This window comes from Crinia signifera, chromosome 6 (genome assembly GCF_055691185.1).
Source record: "Crinia signifera chromosome 6, ASM5569118v1, whole genome shotgun sequence".
NCBI classification, from domain to species: Eukaryota; Metazoa; Chordata; class Amphibia; order Anura; family Myobatrachidae; genus Crinia; species Crinia signifera.
Window position 1 is genome coordinate 266,408,638 of NC_139222.1, and position 18,330 is coordinate 266,426,967.

Consider the following 18,330-nt stretch of genomic DNA (forward strand, 5'->3'; position numbering starts at 1 on the left):
TTTTCTTATCCCCTCCAGTAGCTTCACAAGGGAGGTGTGGGCCACACACGGGTATTACCCAATGAGGGGTGACACCAATATTCCAATTTGTTCTCAATTACAGGAGCCAAGTGCTGCATTTAAACATCACGTGCAGCACCCAGCTCCTGTCACAGCCTAATTTAGACCTGCTCGTAGGGAAAATTTGTTCTCAAATAGGCAAAACCCTGTGCACTGCAGGTGAGGCAAATGTAATATGGGCAAAGAGAGCAATGTGTCTCTCTTGGAGAGGGTCATGTTGGGAGGTATGGAAAAGGGACACATCTGTATTGGACTCGTAAGGGAAAAACTTTGGAGATGGTTGTCATAAAACAAAACAGCCGCTTTGCTCCAGAAACACAGTTTAGATTAGGTGAGGGCTGCATAGGCAGAAAGCCATTTAAGAGTCTTATATTTTTGGATTAAGTAACAGTGATATAGTACTTGCTAGGCAAATCAAGTTTGGTTCAAGTTGAGTGACTGGTTAGGGTTCAGCCTATCGGTGAGTTAACTGGCTTATGCTTAGTCAGGGTATATAAAGGGAATTTAAATATCCTGACTTCCTCTTGTCAGTTTGGAAGCCCCACCCACCAATGCAATTTCAGATCTATTTCATTTCAATTTCATTGTAATATTATCGGATTACTACAGGTGGGCAGGCGCTACTGGCCAGTGGTCACGTGTGGCATAAGTGGTCATTGGGGTGCAATTACCCGTTTGAAAGTTGGTGGGTGTGTCCAGCCCTTGTGGGGGGGGGGGCATTGGGCACTCTTCTGCAGGAGTGTCCACACTGTGCCATAATAAGGGGGGTGAGGCCTTTTCAATGCAGATTATGTTATGTTTGGATGATGCGTTTCAGTCCCCTCTATGTTTATGTGTTTCAGTTGCCACCATTTTATAAGATCTAGTTGACTAGAGCTGGATATTCTAGTGCCTTCCTTTGCCATCCCTTTATGAAGACCATCATTCCAACTAATAAATATCAATGACCTTTTGAGCCAACGCAGTTGTTATCCGGTTGTTATTTTAATTGATAAACTATCTTAAAGGTTTGTTAAGCTCATGATAAATGTAACCCACAGTGAGCCTTGGATTGAGCAAATATGGCAAGATGTCTTTACAGTTTCAAGTGGGTACAGAGCAGAAATGACACTGTGGGCCCAACTCCTTCTCCCCATGGCCTGCTTCAGATTTTTTTTGGGGGGGAGGGGGGACCACTTTGCAGGGCAAAGTTTACCCGCTCTCTGGGCTCCGAATACTCGCAGGACTGAATCAGGCCCTATTTCCTTGCCAAAATCTTCTGCCCTAGCTCTCAGCTCAAGTAGTTTATGCCTCATCTGAAACCTTTCCCTGTTATATTGGAAACCAGTGCAGAGCGTCCAGCACTAGCCAGGGATATGAAGAGGGACTGGAACATCATTGCCTGATGTTTCATTGTTTATTTATGAGTTGTAACCAGTGCGCAGCGCACGGGGACTGTTTTACTGCAAATTGCATTATTGTGTGTAAAGCGTATGACATTACTCGGTGCGAGCCGGCAAACGTGCTTCCACCCGGAATGGGTCCTATTACCGGTATCGAACACGACCCAATCTCCACCGCACTTCAGCGGAGGAGCTCATTTCAGAGCAGTGTAATAAAAAGCTTCACAAACAGAAAAGTGGCAGATAATAAAACCAGTCCCATTGGCCCGTCTCTCATGATTTATTGATCCTCAAGGTCTAAATAGAGACGCCTTTATATATGGTTAAAGTAGTGCTACTGTACTTCTTATTTTTAGTATTAACATTATTTTATATACAGAAGAGTGTAGATATACTCTAATCACATATTGTTAACAATCATTTAACATGTACACATATTTATTATGCGGTTCTGTATTTGGATCATGATAACAATCAAACAAACTACATAGAACTACATGAAACACAAGATAGAGATGATCTTGCCAACAGAGCTCACAATCTACTATATATACCGAGCTACAACTTTTCTGCTTCAAAAGTCGGGATAAGGGCATGATCACATTACCCCATGGTCGTTGTACCCCATTCAGGGCCAGATTATAGGTGGGGCGCCCGGGGCGGTCATCCTGAGTCCCCCACACAGTGTCATAACAATAGCCCCCCACAGGCTTGGAGGCACTAGACATCTTGTAGGCACTGGGGGACTGCGGTAGGGATTGACATTGCATCAATGTTTTTTGTTTCGATGGTAATAGTTTTACCATTTGATGGCAAACATTCAATGGTGTTCCGATGGTCCCGCCCCCCAAACCATCCCTGCTGAAGTCAGTGACCATCCCATTAAAAGATTTGATGGCGGAAGCCCAGCTTCCATCCCTAGTCTGCGGGGGCTATTGGTAACGCTGCCAACGCTGGGTAACCGCTCCTGCCTCTGTTCTGCCTCCGTCCGCCACTTCCACTGGGATCCAGTCACGCCTGCCAGCTGGAAATGTCTCTCCCAAAATTGGCACTGAATCCTCTAGCATTCATTTTAACCTAATTAAAAATACATTAGCAGGCAGCCTGGCGCTCTGAGTCATGGGCGTGGTTTGCTGTGCCAAACAGGCACTAGAGGGCCCATCGCAACCACAATGAGCGTGGCAAAATTTGAATTCTACTGTTTTTCTAATTCGGAGGAACTATCCACAGGCTGTCACACATTCCTACTTTTTCCAGTTCTCACATGGGGGCAGATGTATTATACCTGGCGAAGAGATAAACTGGAGATAAAGTGGAAGGAGATAATGCACCAGCCGATCCACTCCCAACTGTCATATTTCAAACACAGCTGATTGGCTGGTGCGCTGTCTCCTTTCACTTTATCTCCACTTTATCTCCAGTTAATCTCTTTGCCAGGCTTAATACATCTGCCCCTTAATCTAAATATTTGTGGATCTGGAAGGGAGGTATACTGACAATTTACATTCCACTTAACATAACCCCCTACATTGAAAATCCTACATATAAAATGATAATTTAGAACAAAAACTTGTATACACTCGGGAACTCCCCAGTCTATTCATTTGGGTATATCTTTACATCATGTAATATCTTTGAGTTGCTCTACCAGTGACTGACAGCTGATGTCACAGGAGGTGGGGCTTAAGGTCAGAAGACAAGGTTAATACCAGAAGGTGGAGCTTAAATTTGGACAGGGCTTATACCTGGCACAACAAGGTATTACACATTCTATGCAGTTTTCTTGTATGTTTTACTCAACTTCTATATTTATTTGTTAATTCACAGTTTAACGTTTGTTATAATGCCGGCATGTACCCCATGGCTCATATATTGTGTGCAAATCTGGCTCTGGTACTTGTCAGGGACTTCTTCGCTATTTACCTCACTGCATGTCCCTGGTAATAACACTTGTGTGCCCTGGTTCTTCATACTGTAGCTTTATGCTGTGCTAATGCTGACAAGCCCGGGCCACCCAGAAGTCCCGCCCCCTAGTTCTGATTGGCCCACGGGCCATTCAGTCAAATATAATGGATGACCATCGATAGCGGAAACTATCGATAGTTATCCATCAAATAGTTTACAACTATCAATGGCTGGGTGCAGAATCGCCATCGATAACAACCATCGATGGCGTCAGCACTGAATTTGTGGCTGTGCGATCATGTTTGTATAACCCCCCAGGTGCAATACATGCGCTAATGTAGTACCAGCCTTGCCTCACCCCACCTGCACAGTGCAGAAACAAATCCAAAGCAGCTTTGGCATTCTCCCTGGCATCGACGCATCTTTGGTCACCTGACGCGTGGCATTAGGAATGCATTACAGCTACGCGACACTGTGCCTGCTGTAAATGACCCTGTTCTCCAGGCAATGGCTTCATGTACAAAGCTGTGTATATGCATATCATTAATTTTCTATCTCCTGCTATTTTATAAGATTCTCTTTATTGCTCTGGGACTGTTCCTTCTGTTTTAGATCTTGGCAGCGTCTTTTGCAATTCCTGACATTTTCAGGCTCGTGCTTCCTCAGCAATTTTGTATCCAATATTATTATTGTATAACCAGATTGGTTCTAAAATAAAGAGCTAGCAAGTTAGAAAGTCATTAAAATAAACTTGTGAGGTTTCAGACACTTTACAGTAATGGTGCAATATTGCAGCACTGTGTAAGCAGTAGAAAAGGCCAGTGGTTCACAAACTGTGTGCCGTGGCACCCTGGGGTGCCTTGGGACCCTTGCAGGGGTGCCTCAGGTTGGTTGTGGCTTAAGGGCCTGATTCTGGTACACTTGCAAAAGCAAATTCTCTCTCTGTAATGGGCGAAACCATGCTACACTACAGGTGGGGCAGATGTAACATGTGCAGAGAGAGAGTTACATTTGGGTGAGTTATTTTGTTTCTGTGCAGAGTAAATACTGGCTGCTTTATTTTTACACTGCAATATATATATCAGTATGAAGTACAGAAGCAAATCTTGTCCCTCCCTGAATAGTTCCTCAATAGGACCCTTGGGCCTGATTCAGACCAGTGTATTCACAGCCTAGGCCCTAGGGTACAGTTAAACGCCACCCTGCCATGAGAGGGAGGTAACTGGGGTAGGGGCATATATGCATGAGAGGTAAATGGCTGGGGTATATTTGTGAGAGGTAGGTGAGCGGATAATGCTCCGTTAGTGTGTGTGAGGTAGGCGGATGGGCAGTGCACTGTGTATGTGTGTGTGAGGTAGGTGGCTGGGTAGTGCTCTCTGTGTGTGTGTGTGTGTGTGTGTGTGTGTGTGAGGTAGGTGGCTGGGCGGTGCTCTGTGTGTGTGAGGTAGGTGGCTGGGCAGTGCTCTGTATGTATGTGTGTGTGAGGTAGGTGGCCGGGCAGTGCTCTGTGTGTATGTGTGTGTGAGGTAGGTGGCTGGACGGTGCTCTGTTTGTGTGTGTGTGAGGTAGGTGGCTGGGCAGTGCTCTGTGTATGTGTGTGTGAGGTAGGTGGCTGGGCAGTGCTGTGCGTGTGTGTGTGAGGTAGGTGGCTGGGCGGTGCTCTGTTTGTGTGTGTGTGTGTTTGTGTGTGAGGTAGGTGGCTGGTCAGTGCTGTGTGTGTGTGAGGTAGGTGGCTGGGCGGTGCTGTGTGTGTGTGTGAGGTAGGTGGCTGGGCGGTGCTCTGTTTGTGTAAGTGTGTGTGTGTGTGTGTGTGTGTGAGGTAGGTGGCTGGGTGGTGCTCTGTTTGTGTAAGTGTGTGTGTGTGTGTGTGAGAGGTGGAGCTACCTGGGGCTAGTCGCAATCTATTTACTGTGGGTTGCATGCCTGTATACTTGCACATTTGCATATTAGCAGCTCATAGGTTGTTTATGGTGCAATCGCAGATGCAGCTGGTCACACCCTAGCACACTCACTTGCTGCCACCATTAGTATGCATTTGCCTATGCATAGCGCAAAAATGGCGGCTGCTACAGTACATCTGTATACTGAGGTGACTGAGGCAGGGCTTGGGTATCATTTATATGATAGATTGAAATGTTATAATAACACCTCCAATGCCCAATCTTTACAATTTTCTTTATAAACTTGTTTACGGTTCAATTCATGCCCACCCCTATTGTAGATCCACCCACAGTATCCACAGCTCCACCCCCTAGGGGAACCCTGTCTACTTACAGTACCGGGTCTCACAATTTCTGATGGAAGCCCTGGTCATGCCTCCTGTTGATCTGACTGATCTACGCCGCTCCATCAGGTGGCTTGGGCACGCTCAAGCCGCAGGGGCCAGTAAAGCTCCATGCAGTGATACCACCGTTTTCATAAATGTAGACTGTCTCCGCCTCCTCTCGGCCCCCTGTCAATCACTGACAGTCTGATGCTGTCCCTGAGTGTAAATGAGCCAGTTGCACTCACTCAGAATGGGTCCAGCACATTCATGAGGTTCCAAGCATCGGTACATTGTGTATCAGAGCGCAACAAAACACAGACCTGAATGAGATCCACTGTGCGTCTTATCCATAAGGGCTTTATTGTATGATTTTTGTTTCTTTTCATCCTATATGTTGGATATGTCATTGTGGGGGTTATTCAGACCCGATTGCATGGCTGCGAACTCACAGGCTGGCCGATAATCGGTAGACTGCACACAAGTTGATTGACAAGGGTCTGATTCAGACCTGATCGTTGGTCTGTCTGCGTTTTTAGGAGCCACGGTGCTTGCTACAAATGCACCACAGCTGTCATTTACCTTGCGAACAGCCATCGCTGGCTGTGTTTGCACGGACAGCTCGCTCATGCGCACTGCGAACAGTGCAGATAAGCAGTCAGGTCTGAGTCAGGCCAGTAATGCAGTGCAAGTCTAGCGTCCATACGGGAGCTGGCCAAAATCGGAGATTTATGTCAATTGGGCAGTCATTGGGTAGCATTGCCCCTTTTAAAAAAAAAACCTTTGAATTCAGTTGGCATCCCGCATGGCTGCGATATGTAAATTTGCACATGTGCCAATGCGTGTGCACAAACCTTTAAGCTGCGGTCTCATTCAGAAAAATGTGACAGCAGTGTAAGCGCTGACAAGGGACAGCGATGGGGCAGTGACGTGGAGCTTTCTGGGCAGCGATGTGTGGGTGCAGACAAGGCAGTCGTGTCTGGCCCATTTATGGGTCAGAACGCAGTGGCTGCCTGACACCGCATGCTGATGCGGCGGTGTGGCGGCTGGCTTTGCAGCTAGGCTTCTCAGGCGGCTACATTTAGCATGCAAGCGCATTGCTGTATAGTGAAGCGAAAGGAAAAGTTCATGATCGCAGCCTGAGTCCCAGCATGCAGGGGGGCCTTGCCGAATGTTCACAAAACTACAACTGATGCTGAAATAGGCTTTACATCAGGGTTGCCTACCCTCCCGGAAAGATGCCTGGCTACCGTGACACACACCCCCTTGGCAGAGAGGTCAGCAGGTGAAATGACACGAATTGCGCCGTTTTAGCCCCACCCACTGCAGTGCCTTTAAAATGGTTTGCACGTCGGTGGTGTGGCTAAACCGTCATGATTGCTCTGGCCACACCCCCAAACAAGTAGCCACTCATGTGGCTCCACCCCATCCCACCCCTTTCCACTCCCGGCGGCCCCGCCCTCCATGAGCTGGCTGCCCTCTCCCGGAAAGGGCAGCCAGAAAGTAGTTAGGTATTCTTTACATCCTGCCCCGTATTGCAGATCCCATTTTCACTGCATAGAAAATACAGTAACTGAATGAATCAAAGAATAATTATAGGAAGCGCTGTGTCCACGGCGGACAGACACCATGCAGTGTATATATAATAGATTATTTACAGGCACCATTGAATATTAGCAGCATATGCCATAAAACCTCTTAATGACAGTTGGTGAAGTATAAAATATGCAGCACAATAAATCTTGTATCACAGCAATGTACAGTAAGGCTCATTAAAGTGATTCATTGCAATTTGTAGACTGGTTCCATTACATACAGTGCAGTACAGTAGTCACACGGGCCCTTATTCTGATCGGTGCGGTAATATCCGCGTGCGTTCGCCCCGCCGATGTTTTGTGTCTGCGCATGTGCAGAGGCGTCTCTGCGCATGTGCGAGCGGGGCGTACGGCCAAATCCCGCATGATATGTGAACACTCCGAACAGGGGGTGGAGAGGGGCGTGAAGGGCTAGTTGGGCTCATTACCATATGCATACGCCCCGCGTTTCATGGGAGTTCCCATGAAAACGCTGGGCGTACGTATGGTAATGCGGCCGTGACGCACGTGTAGGGGGCGGACATATGACATCGCCGGATGTCAGCTGCCCGCCCAGATCCGTGCTTTTGCACGAAAAAATGTCCGTGTGGTCTGAGGTTGCGGGAGCTGGTGGAGCACTCGGTCCTGCGACCATCGAATGATGGGGAAGGTTCCCTTAGATGGAAAAATACACGTGCGGTCCGTTCGGCCAGCTTCTTACCGCATACGGACGGAGTTGGCGATCCGTATGGAAGGCGGGGTTTCGCACGCACGGTCCTGGCCGCATAATCGGCTCTGGCCGCACCGATCAGAATAAGGGCCACGGTTTCATTGTCACAGACTCATTGTGATTTGGGTCCTTACATCTAACAAATAGCTGTATCTATATACTTGCAATGTGTTAGCAAGTGGCCCTACATGTGTAGCATCCAGTATGGGGGGGCAGCAGCCGGAAAACACTGAATTCAGTAGATACATCAATTCTTCATGTAAATAACCCGACCCCTCTTTAATGCAGGACACTTGGAGGAGAATCAATTCTGCAGGACTGCATTGTAAGCAGGACGTAGCATGCATTATTCATGTGTCCTGCATTAAAGGCAAAGTGTGACTACTGGGTATAAATTATCCTGAGAAGACACTGAGGCGGTTATTCTGGTTCACTCCTTCTGGCAACTTCAAAGTGAGATCTATATTGCAGTGTAAAAATAAAGCAGCCAGTATTTACCCTGCACAGAAACAAAATAACTCACCCAAATCTAACTCTCTCTGCACATGTTACATCTGCCCCACCTGCAATGCACATGGTTTTGTCCATCTAAGAAGGAATTTGCCAGATGGAGTGAACCAGAATAACCCCCTGAGACCCAGGAACAAATTAGGGCTTATCCTATATTACAGAGTGGCAATAGCGGATGAAGTGGGACCAACCAAATTGGAAATGAAGAGTGACACAACATGAGTGAAGCAAATGTATTATTGTATGGATCAAATACAGTAAGAGACGAGCCACGCTCCAGCTAATATCACCTGATCCGTTCTGGCCAATAAGGGAAGAGCATGCACAAATGTACTTAAACATCTCCAAACTTTGACGTCATTTCCTCGGTGACCCTCTGATAGGAGAACCAGGGTGTTCTTGCTTCTGACCTAACTGCACAAAGTATATAAATATGAATAATGCATGTACTGTATGTATAAATAATGAAAGGTTTGCTTTTAGATTTTATTTTTTGCTGAGAATATATGATTTAACAAAACATGTTTAATATATATACATGTGTCCGGGAAACGTCAAATAAAAGTTGTGATGTGTACAACAGAACGCTACACTGACAGTGCTCTTCTCTATTTTACTAACAGGCAAAAACTGTACACTAAGCTTGTCCTTGGGGTGGGGGTTCTTACAGTACCGCACGCAGGGGGGGGTTCTGAGTATCCAGAACCCCCCCCCAGGAGTCTAAGGGACCTAGGCTGAAAGCTGAGGGTCCCCTCTTTCCATGGGTACAAGAATTTTAAAAATCGGCCCTTGGGAACCGGAGATATCTGACTTCAAAGCAGTGGTCCCCATCCAAGCCTGTTAATTGCTCTTCCCAGTCAGATATTTCAGGTTCTGTCTGACTTAGAGTTTTTCTGAGGGTATATTCCAAAATCTGGGACTCTCCCCCTTTGAAGGGCCCTAGAAGCTTGTCTCTACTTTTCCCAGAACCGGAGATATCAGCCTTCCAACAGCTGGTTACTGCTCCAGCTCCACACACCTGGTTTGTAGTTTTATATTCTCGTTGGCAGATTGCTCTGCCTCCTGAACTCTGATCCACTAGTCCCCAATACCATTTGGTAGGTGGGATTCTCTGGTTTTTAATTCCATTAAAATCTAAGAAATCTATTTCCGGGAACTGGAGATATCTGCAGTCAAGCAAGTTGTCCTCCCACCAGAAAATTATGAATAATAAGCCCACTCCACTATACACCCCTCCTCTGCATATTAAACATCCTCTACCACCCTAAAAGTTATGTATCAGGGCCCCTTCCTTCAGCCCAATGCCCCCTTCTCCAACCCCAACTCCCACCATCTGTGCAGTAAAGGGGTAATTAGTGGAAATTACTGATCCAGGCCCTACATGCTGAGCGGTTGATATAATACCCCCTACCACCCGCGGGACATCAAAGCTTCCCCCCCACCCCTACCGCTGGAGGATCGGTAGGTGCCCCAATACATTGCTATGCCCAGGGGTCTAAACTGCTGTTGACGCCCCTGTATGTATATATATATATATATATATATATATTTTTTATTATTATTATTATTTATATACATTTGGTCTATCCATAATACTTTAACTGACCCGGAATATACTGGGCCACCTAAGTGTCCATCTCCGTGCTTTGCTCCGCCCCTCTGGAAACCCCCTTCTGAAAATCCTGCGTTTGCCCCTGCCTTACCACAAAACACAAACACCTTCTCTCTCACCCCCCACCTCACCTTGCCTCCCCTCTCTCTTCATCTGCCCCCCTGTCTCACTTCACTCCCTCTCTGTTTCATGTCTCCCCTCTCCCTCCCCACATCACTCATCCTCTCTCCCTCCTGCCCACTTTCTCTCCCCTGTTCTCTTCCCCCTGCCCTTCTCTTTTTTTCAACACTCCCTCACTCCACCTCCGTCTCCCCTCTCTCTTTATGTCTCTCTGTCAATAGTCTCTTTCTCCTCTATCTCCTCTCCACACTTTCTCTCTCTCTTTCCTCCCTCTATCTCTCTCTCTCTCTCTCTCTCTCTCTGACCCCCCTATCTTCCTGAAACCCCATTGTCCCTATCTCTCCCCTTTTCTCTTCCTGACACCAGCTCCTTCTCATTTTCTCTCTATCTCCCATCTCACCTTCTTTCTCTCCATGAAAATCTCCCACTTGCTCCCCTTTTTTTCTCTCCCTACCTGACATTCTCACTCCTGCTCTTGTCCATCTCTCCGAGTGGGAAAGCCGCTACCAGCACTCCACCATCTGCAGCAGCTGAGCGGAGTGCAGGGCTTCCTTCAGTGCTGCCATAACACCTTCCATTTGGTTGCCATACTGAGCATACGGCCAGTCAGTCCCTGGACCAGTATGGCCTGGGTAAGGGCACAGTAATTACACCACTGGCCGCAGCTACCTTCCTGTCGTGTGGCCGACTCAATCCATATAAATTACAGCCATGCTTACTGCCCAGGAACTTGAGCCCCCCCCCCCATAATGTTGGAGGCCCCTGTTGCCAGGACTGGTGATGGGGGCTCTTTAAAAATTTTGCTATGGGACTCACAAAGGTCTAGTTATGCCCGTATGTACGAGCTTGAGGAAGAACCCCAAAGCATGCCTCTACAATCAGTATTCCTAGATAGAAACTGTGAAACCTTAAAATATATATTAATATTTGTGACAAATCGTCTGTCTATTGTTTGCAGCACAAAGGAAGGTGGCGGGCGTCTGAGGATGAGGCAGTTCTGTGATGATAAGCGATTTGATCGATCATTCTGTAAAAATGACTTCTGTACAAAACTGTATTTATCAACCGGATAGATAAATACATTGGAAAATAGGAAAATCTGTCTTGTCTGAGTCATGTCAAACTCAATCTTTGTAAATGAATGTTTTTCATTAGAAAAATAAGGAACTATTGTTAGATCATTTTGACATTTACAGCGCCGGTTCTCTGGGATCGTTTGGTTGTACCTCAAACTACAGTACAAAAACTTGTCCATTCCAATTTGATTATTTAACCTTCTGCACTATCCGTTTCCGGTCAATGGATCGATGGTGTCAAGATGGAACAAGTTATGGTAGAACCCGTCTTACTTAGACGCCTAAAGGTAATCGAGTCTAGATAGACTGTAACGAAAGTTAGACGCCAACATTAGGTCGATGAGAGTTTGGTTGACTGTCACAACGTCAACATGAGTTTTTCATGTTTTTTGATGAAGGTCGACTTGGTTCATACTCTACATACTTACATACAAAAATCATGTCAACCCTGTGACTCTCGATCAAGCTCCCGTTGAACTAACGCTTGCGTCTTTCAGTACTGTCAATCTAGACGCGGTTGACTATCTTTAGGCGTATAACATATAGCAAAACTCCGCCGTTTCATAGTTATGGCTGTTGCCAGTGGCGTAAGTTCGTCCCAGTCGCCCGGAGGCAAGATGTGTATTCCCCCCCCCCCCCCCCCCCATACACACACAAAACCTTATATAAAGTATATACTGTATATTCTGTATGTCTATTATGAAATATAACAGGCATATATACAGTATATCTATAGAGAGAGATAGAACACATTTCAGAACTCTGAAGTGATACCAATGGCTTTCAATTAATGGATTTAAAATGGCAGGGGAGGAGAGGTGCCCCTTTGAGAGCAGGAGCCCGGCGGCAGATGACTCCATTGCCTCCCAGAGTTCTGCCTCTGGCTGTTGCCACAAACAATTTTGTGTGGTTCCTGATTCTGCAATGTGTACAAGTGTACACTGCACACCAGTGAAGGGGGCTAATTCAGTATAAAATGCAGATGTCTGAAAATCACTATTTGGTGATGTCCGGAGATCTGCGCATTTGCACACGTGGCAGTACGCAAGCACTTAAACTGCAATCGAGCCGTAGTTAAGTAGCAATGGGGGGGGGGGGCAGCAATAACATGACGGGGGTGGTGACAGGAGCAGTCCAGACAACACAGGCGTGTCCGAAATGCTCGGGGGGAGGGCCATGGTGGCTGCCTGATGTCACACGCAGCAGCTGTGACCCGAAACTTAGCTCGTGGCTTTGCAATTCTGCTGGGGGCAGTCAGTAACGTGCCTCGCTGTGTATCAAACCACAATGTTTTGCAGGCATATCACGGGTAAGGACCCGGCGATCAGATCGTCCTTGCCCTGTGATTGCTCCCCACAGCCTAGCGCTGAGTTTAAAATATAAGTAAATTAGACCAAGTTCAGAAATGTACCTAACTGGCACAATCTCCATGTTCATACGAACATAGGGATTTTTACCAGCTCGCCCGTGTGAAATAAAAACCCAGTCATAATATGAGTTTACAGTACTAGGGATTTCCTCCTCGCCAGGATGGATTAATTCCCAGTACAATAAAGACACACATTACCAGTGCTCTGTGTAGTCTTCATGCCACCAGTGGACCCACTGGGGCATTAAGGAACACAGGCCTAAAATAAGAAGTGCACTTTGTGTATCTAAGGGGCAGATTTATTAAGCTTGGAGAAGAGATAAACTGGAGATAAAGTGGAGAAAAGGTAAAAGGAGATAAAGCACCAGCCAATCAGCTGTGTTTGAAAAAGACAGTTGGGAGTTGATTGGCTGGTGCTTTATCTCCTTTTATCTTTTCTCCGCTTTATCTCCAGTTTATCTCTTCTCCAAGCTTAATAAATCTGCCCCTAAATGATTTAAATGGGTTTTTTTTTAGATCTCAAAGTAATATTTACACTCTATCCAATAATATTTTACTGTTGGTTGTCTATGTAAAGGAATACGGTCATCAGGTCTACTGCAACTAGGTCTACAAGCATTGGGTCGACAACACTAGGTCGACAGGCAACAAGGTCGACATGGGTCTAGGTCGACTGGTCATTGGGTTGACACAAGCATTAGGTCGACATGGGCAAGGTCGACAGTCAAAAGGTCGACATGGGGTTTTTCACTGTTCTTTGAGCCGACGTGCCGATAGGCGGTATTTCATGCCCTACTATCCATTGGGGCATGGTGGGAGAATAAAATAGTCTGCCAGCGTAGCGAGGCGCCGTGTCCGAAACATGGCGAGCGAAGGGGATGCGGCAGGGGTGTAACTAGATATTCATAGGCCCCATAGCAAAAGTTTGGAAGGGCCCCCTTTTTAGCAACTGATGGTGATAAATATATCTAAAACATATGACTTAAACAGCAAAGATGGGCCCCCTGCAGCTCAGGGCCCCATAACAGCTGCACCCCTTGCACCTATGGTAGTTACGCCTTTGGGATGCGGTGCACTTCAAACTGTGTCCATGTCGAATGTGTCGACATTCGGGTCAAAAAACAGGGGGAAACCATATGTCGACCTTTTCACTGTCGACATTGCCCATGTCGACCTAATGTCATGTCGACCTAGACCCATGTCGACCTAGACCCGTGTCGACCTTGCTGTCTGTCGACCTAGTGGTGTCGACCCAATGTTTGTCGGCCTAGCTGTTGTAGACCTAACAACCCCCAAAGAGCTTCTCTCTACACATAAAGAGCATGTTGATTGGTTAGATTCCGGCTCTGCATGAGATCATGTGCATTTACCCCCACAACCCTTTCTGTGTTATCACTTATCCAGGAAGACGACATTAGAAGGAATGAATAATAATAATAATAATAAAATGGTAATAGGAAATCTGTTACAAATAAATAATAATTTGAATGTATTTATTTCATACTTGCCTACTTTTGAAAGCTAGTTTCAGGGAGATTATAGTTGGTAGCAGAATTTTGCGCAGGCCCCAATGAAAGAGTGTGTCATGCTCCACTTAAAGGGCGTGTCTAGTTCCATATATGGAGAAATTGTGAAAAGAGATTGTGAACGTGGCACCTAGTAGCGTGGGTGTGCACTGCTACGTCTGAGAGGAATCTTTTACAATGACTTATATCCAAATGTAGATGATCCCCAAAGCAGTTAGTAAGAGATACTATACTTGGTAATGTGCTGGGAAATGGTGCTGATGATTCAGTGTAAATGGATCTATTGCTCATTCCTTTTTTTTCCCCCCTTTTTTCCCCCCAAAATGTAACAGTGTAATGTGGGCTAGTTGAAATGAGGGAGATTGCTAGACTAATGAGGGAGAGAGGGAGATTGCTGCTATTTCAGGGAGTCTCCTGCAGAATGCAGGAGGGGCGGTAACTATGATCTATTTATGTAGATGAAGTGTAGCATGAGTTGGGAGCATGGAGAGATATACTGTAGTTGTTGAGTACAAAATCAATCCACACCTACAGTAAGTGCCTTATCTACAGTACAGTATATTGTCTGCTTATATGAAACAAAAGCAGCATAAAAAAATAGTTTGGTCTTCCAGAAATATGAACATACCCAAATTTAGGGATTCCGAGTTTAATCTAGTCCCAGTTTGGAATATTTTTGGGGTTCTGTGTGGAACCAAGCCCTGATTTTTGTTGATTGTCAATCCAGAACTCGGGGGCAGGTTTATTAAGCTCCAGGAAGTGATCAAGTGTCTGGTTTTTATCACCAGCCAATCAGCTCCTAACTGTGAAGTTACAGGCTTGGTTTGAAAAATGACAGGTAGGAGCTGATTGGTCGGTGATAAAAACCAGACACTTTATCACTTCACCGAGCTTAATAAATCTACCCCTCAGATTTAAAAACCAAACTTGGGTTTTGGATTGCAAACACGTCCAAATATTATGATTATTTTTCTTTTAAGCTGTTTAACTGATTTTTATTGTATTTTTTGGTACTTGTGTATTATCACGGCGCCCACGATCGCAGATCGAATCATATGCAAATCATATGCAAATCACATGAAATTTTGCATACGATTTGCATAAGATTTGATCTGCGATGCGATTTAGCACACCACCACTATCCACGTCAGCCTGAAGCGTGGCGAGGGGACGCGGTACGCAACCTCTCAACCTGTTCATACCCCCACTATCTACGTCAGCGTGTAGTTGGTTTTCTAAAGTGTGGCGAGCGCAGCGAACCACGAAGCCCGAAGCGTGGCAAACGGATGCGTACAACGAGCCCAAAGTTTGGCGAGCGCAGTGAGCCCCGCGAGGGGACGTGGAATACACGTCAAGTAATCCACTGTGCTCGCCACGCTTCGGCCTCGTTTTACGCGTGCGCTCGCCACACTTCGGGCTCGCTGTGCTCGCCACACTTTATAAAATCAACTCCACGCCGACGTGGATAGTGGGGGTACGCTCGCCATGCTTCGGGCTGACGTGGATAGTGGTGGTTTGCTAAATCGCATCGCAGATCGAATCGTATGCAAATCGCATACGATTTGCATACGATTTGGTATACGATATGGCATGCGATCCGCGGGTATGGGCGCCGTGATAATACACAAGTACCTATTTTTTTTCAATGCTTACCAATTTTTATCATTTTTTTTTTTTTTTATGGAATCCAAAACCAAGGCCCTTATTCTGATCGGTGCGACAGGATCCGATTATGCGGCCAGGACCGTGCGTGCGAAACTCCGCCTTCCATACGGATCGCCAACTTCGTCCGTACGCGGTAAGAAGCTGGCCAAACGGACCGCACGTGTATTTTTCACGGAATAGGCCTCCTCCATCTAAGGGAACTTCCCTTATCATTCGATGGTCGCAGACCATCGAATGCAGGACCGAGTGCTCCACCAGCTCCCGCAACCTCAGACCACACGGGCATTTCTCTGTGCAAAAGCAGGGATCTGGGCGGGCAGCTGACATCCGGCGATGTCATATGTCCGCCCCCTACACGTGCGTCACGGCCGCATTACCATACGTACGCCCAGCGTTTGCATGGGAACGCCCATGAAACGCGGGGCGTATGCATATGGTAATAAACCCAAATAGCCCTTCACGCCCCTCTCCACCCCCTGTTCGGAGTGTTCACATATCATGCGGGACTTGGCCGTACGCCCCGCTCGCACATGCGCAGAGACGCCTCTGCACATGCGCAGACACAAAACATCGGCGGGCCGAAGGCACGCGGATATATCCGCACCGACCAGAATAAGGGCCCAAATGTGAAACATAACACATTGCTAAATACACAGCTACAATGTAAAACAAAACATACTGTAGTGCAGACTGATCAAATCTAATATTTCTTCTTGAATTAAACAGTGCATAGTGTATGTGATGTACTCCCAAACTGTGTCATGAATTATTCAGTTTCTTTCTATTTCAGATAACTTATTCAAACCAAAGGAAAGAACGATTTCAGAACGAGAGATGCAGCACAGATCTAAAAGGTAGGAAACATCCTGACATCCCATCCAACAATCAAATGCTTGCGCTCAATGGGAAATGATGCTGCCTCTTGGTGGCTTTTGTGATACTTAGAAAGCGACACGTTCTTTCTGTTTCCGTGACACTTTCTATTTGATTAGCAGCGCAAACATCATTTGTAATCTCCGCATCAGTTTCCCTGGTGAAGTTACGGCTCTGTAAACATCTGACGCCTCCCATTGGCTGATGTTAATTTTTGAACCCCTGCAGGCGCTGCTTTCAGATCCCTGCCACTCCTAGTAAAAGCAAAGATAGTGGAGAGTGAGAAAGGGGAGAGAGATGATGTAGCAGCCAAACCAATCCTAACTGCCATGGTGTGTGTTGGTTTTGAAAAGTGGCAGTTATGAGCTAATTGGGTGCTTGGTAGTTTATCTCTCTCCAAGGATCGGTACATCTGCAGCGGTACAGTTACGCTTCGGAGGACATTTGTAGCTGAACGGTTCTGGGATGCTGTACAATACTACCGCTCACCCTGCCATGTGTCTGGTCCAGGAAACCAGTCCCAGAACTACAGGTATTTGTCCAAATACCTAAAAAAACAAATACTGCTGAATTCATATATTATATATCAATGATGACTGGTCAGGTGAGGCAGAACCTTTTCTGGCGTACTCCATTTTTCCTATAAAAATTAAACTAAAAACTTTAAGTTTCTCCTCTACCCCTAACCATCCTTTCCCAGAGCCTAATACCCCTTTCAGACCGCAAAATGCAGAGTTGCACTGGGACTTTGAAATGGTTGAGTCCTGGTGTGAACCTGCATTTTGGTCTGACTTCATCCGGGGGTGCGGCAGAGCGGCAGTGCGTCATCACAGGTGGGGAAGGAGGCAGCGCTTAGAGCTGGCGCTGCTCCAAGCACTGCCTCCTCCATTGGTGTGAACGGGAAATGGGTCGCTCGACCCGATTAATTCGTTCACACCGCAAAGCAACATGGAAATGATCTGGTAAGAACCCTTATTTTTACCGGTTCGTATTGCCGTGTTGCTACCGGTAAGAAACCGGCATGAACCCTGTAATTAGGTGCGTTGTGAAAGGGGTATCACCCTAACATTCCCCCTCTCTGCAGCCTAAACCTATCCCTGTCTTCCTGCAACCTAACCTTAACCTCCGACCAACAGCCTAACCCTCAATTCCCGCAACCAACCTTAACCTCCCATCCTGCAGCTTAACCCTCCCTGTAGCTTAACCCTAAGCGGTACACTGATACGGGGTCCATGTCGATTTCCGTTGAAATTTGGGACAAAAAAGTCATGTCAATCCTTTGAATGTCGACCTTCTCATTGTGAAACCTAATGCTTGTGTCAACCCTCCAACCCTGTCAACCTTAGCCAGCTATTTCATGTATTGACCGAAGCCCCGTCCACCCTTAGCAGTCAACCTAGTGTATGTCAGTCTTCATACAGTCAACACTATGACCCTTTGTATAATGCCCCCAGGTACCCCAGGTTCATATACATTATATATGTGTGTGTATAAATCTGGCTCTGATACTAGCCAGTGCCTCCCCTCGCCGTACGTCACTGGTAAATAGGTCTGTGTATCTCAGAGACCTTAATAACAGATTGTCAGCGGGTGCTGTGACCCGGGAGAACTCGCTGACTTTTGCTTTGTTATTTATTGCAGAGATAGCAGCAATTTTTCAAATAA

The 18,330-nt window shown here is 46.4% G+C and overlaps 1 protein-coding gene across 1 annotated transcript in view; it reads left to right on the forward strand.

Annotated features, from left to right (window-relative positions):
* C6H10orf90 (chromosome 6 C10orf90 homolog) overlaps positions 1-18,330 on the forward strand; it is a 112,165-nt gene that overhangs the window by 87,959 nt on the left and 5,876 nt on the right. The window contains exon 7 of the mRNA XM_083145624.1: positions 16,583-16,646. Within this exon, the coding sequence (XP_083001750.1) occupies positions 16,583-16,646 (64 nt within the window). The remainder of the gene's footprint in view (positions 1-16,582; positions 16,647-18,330) is intronic.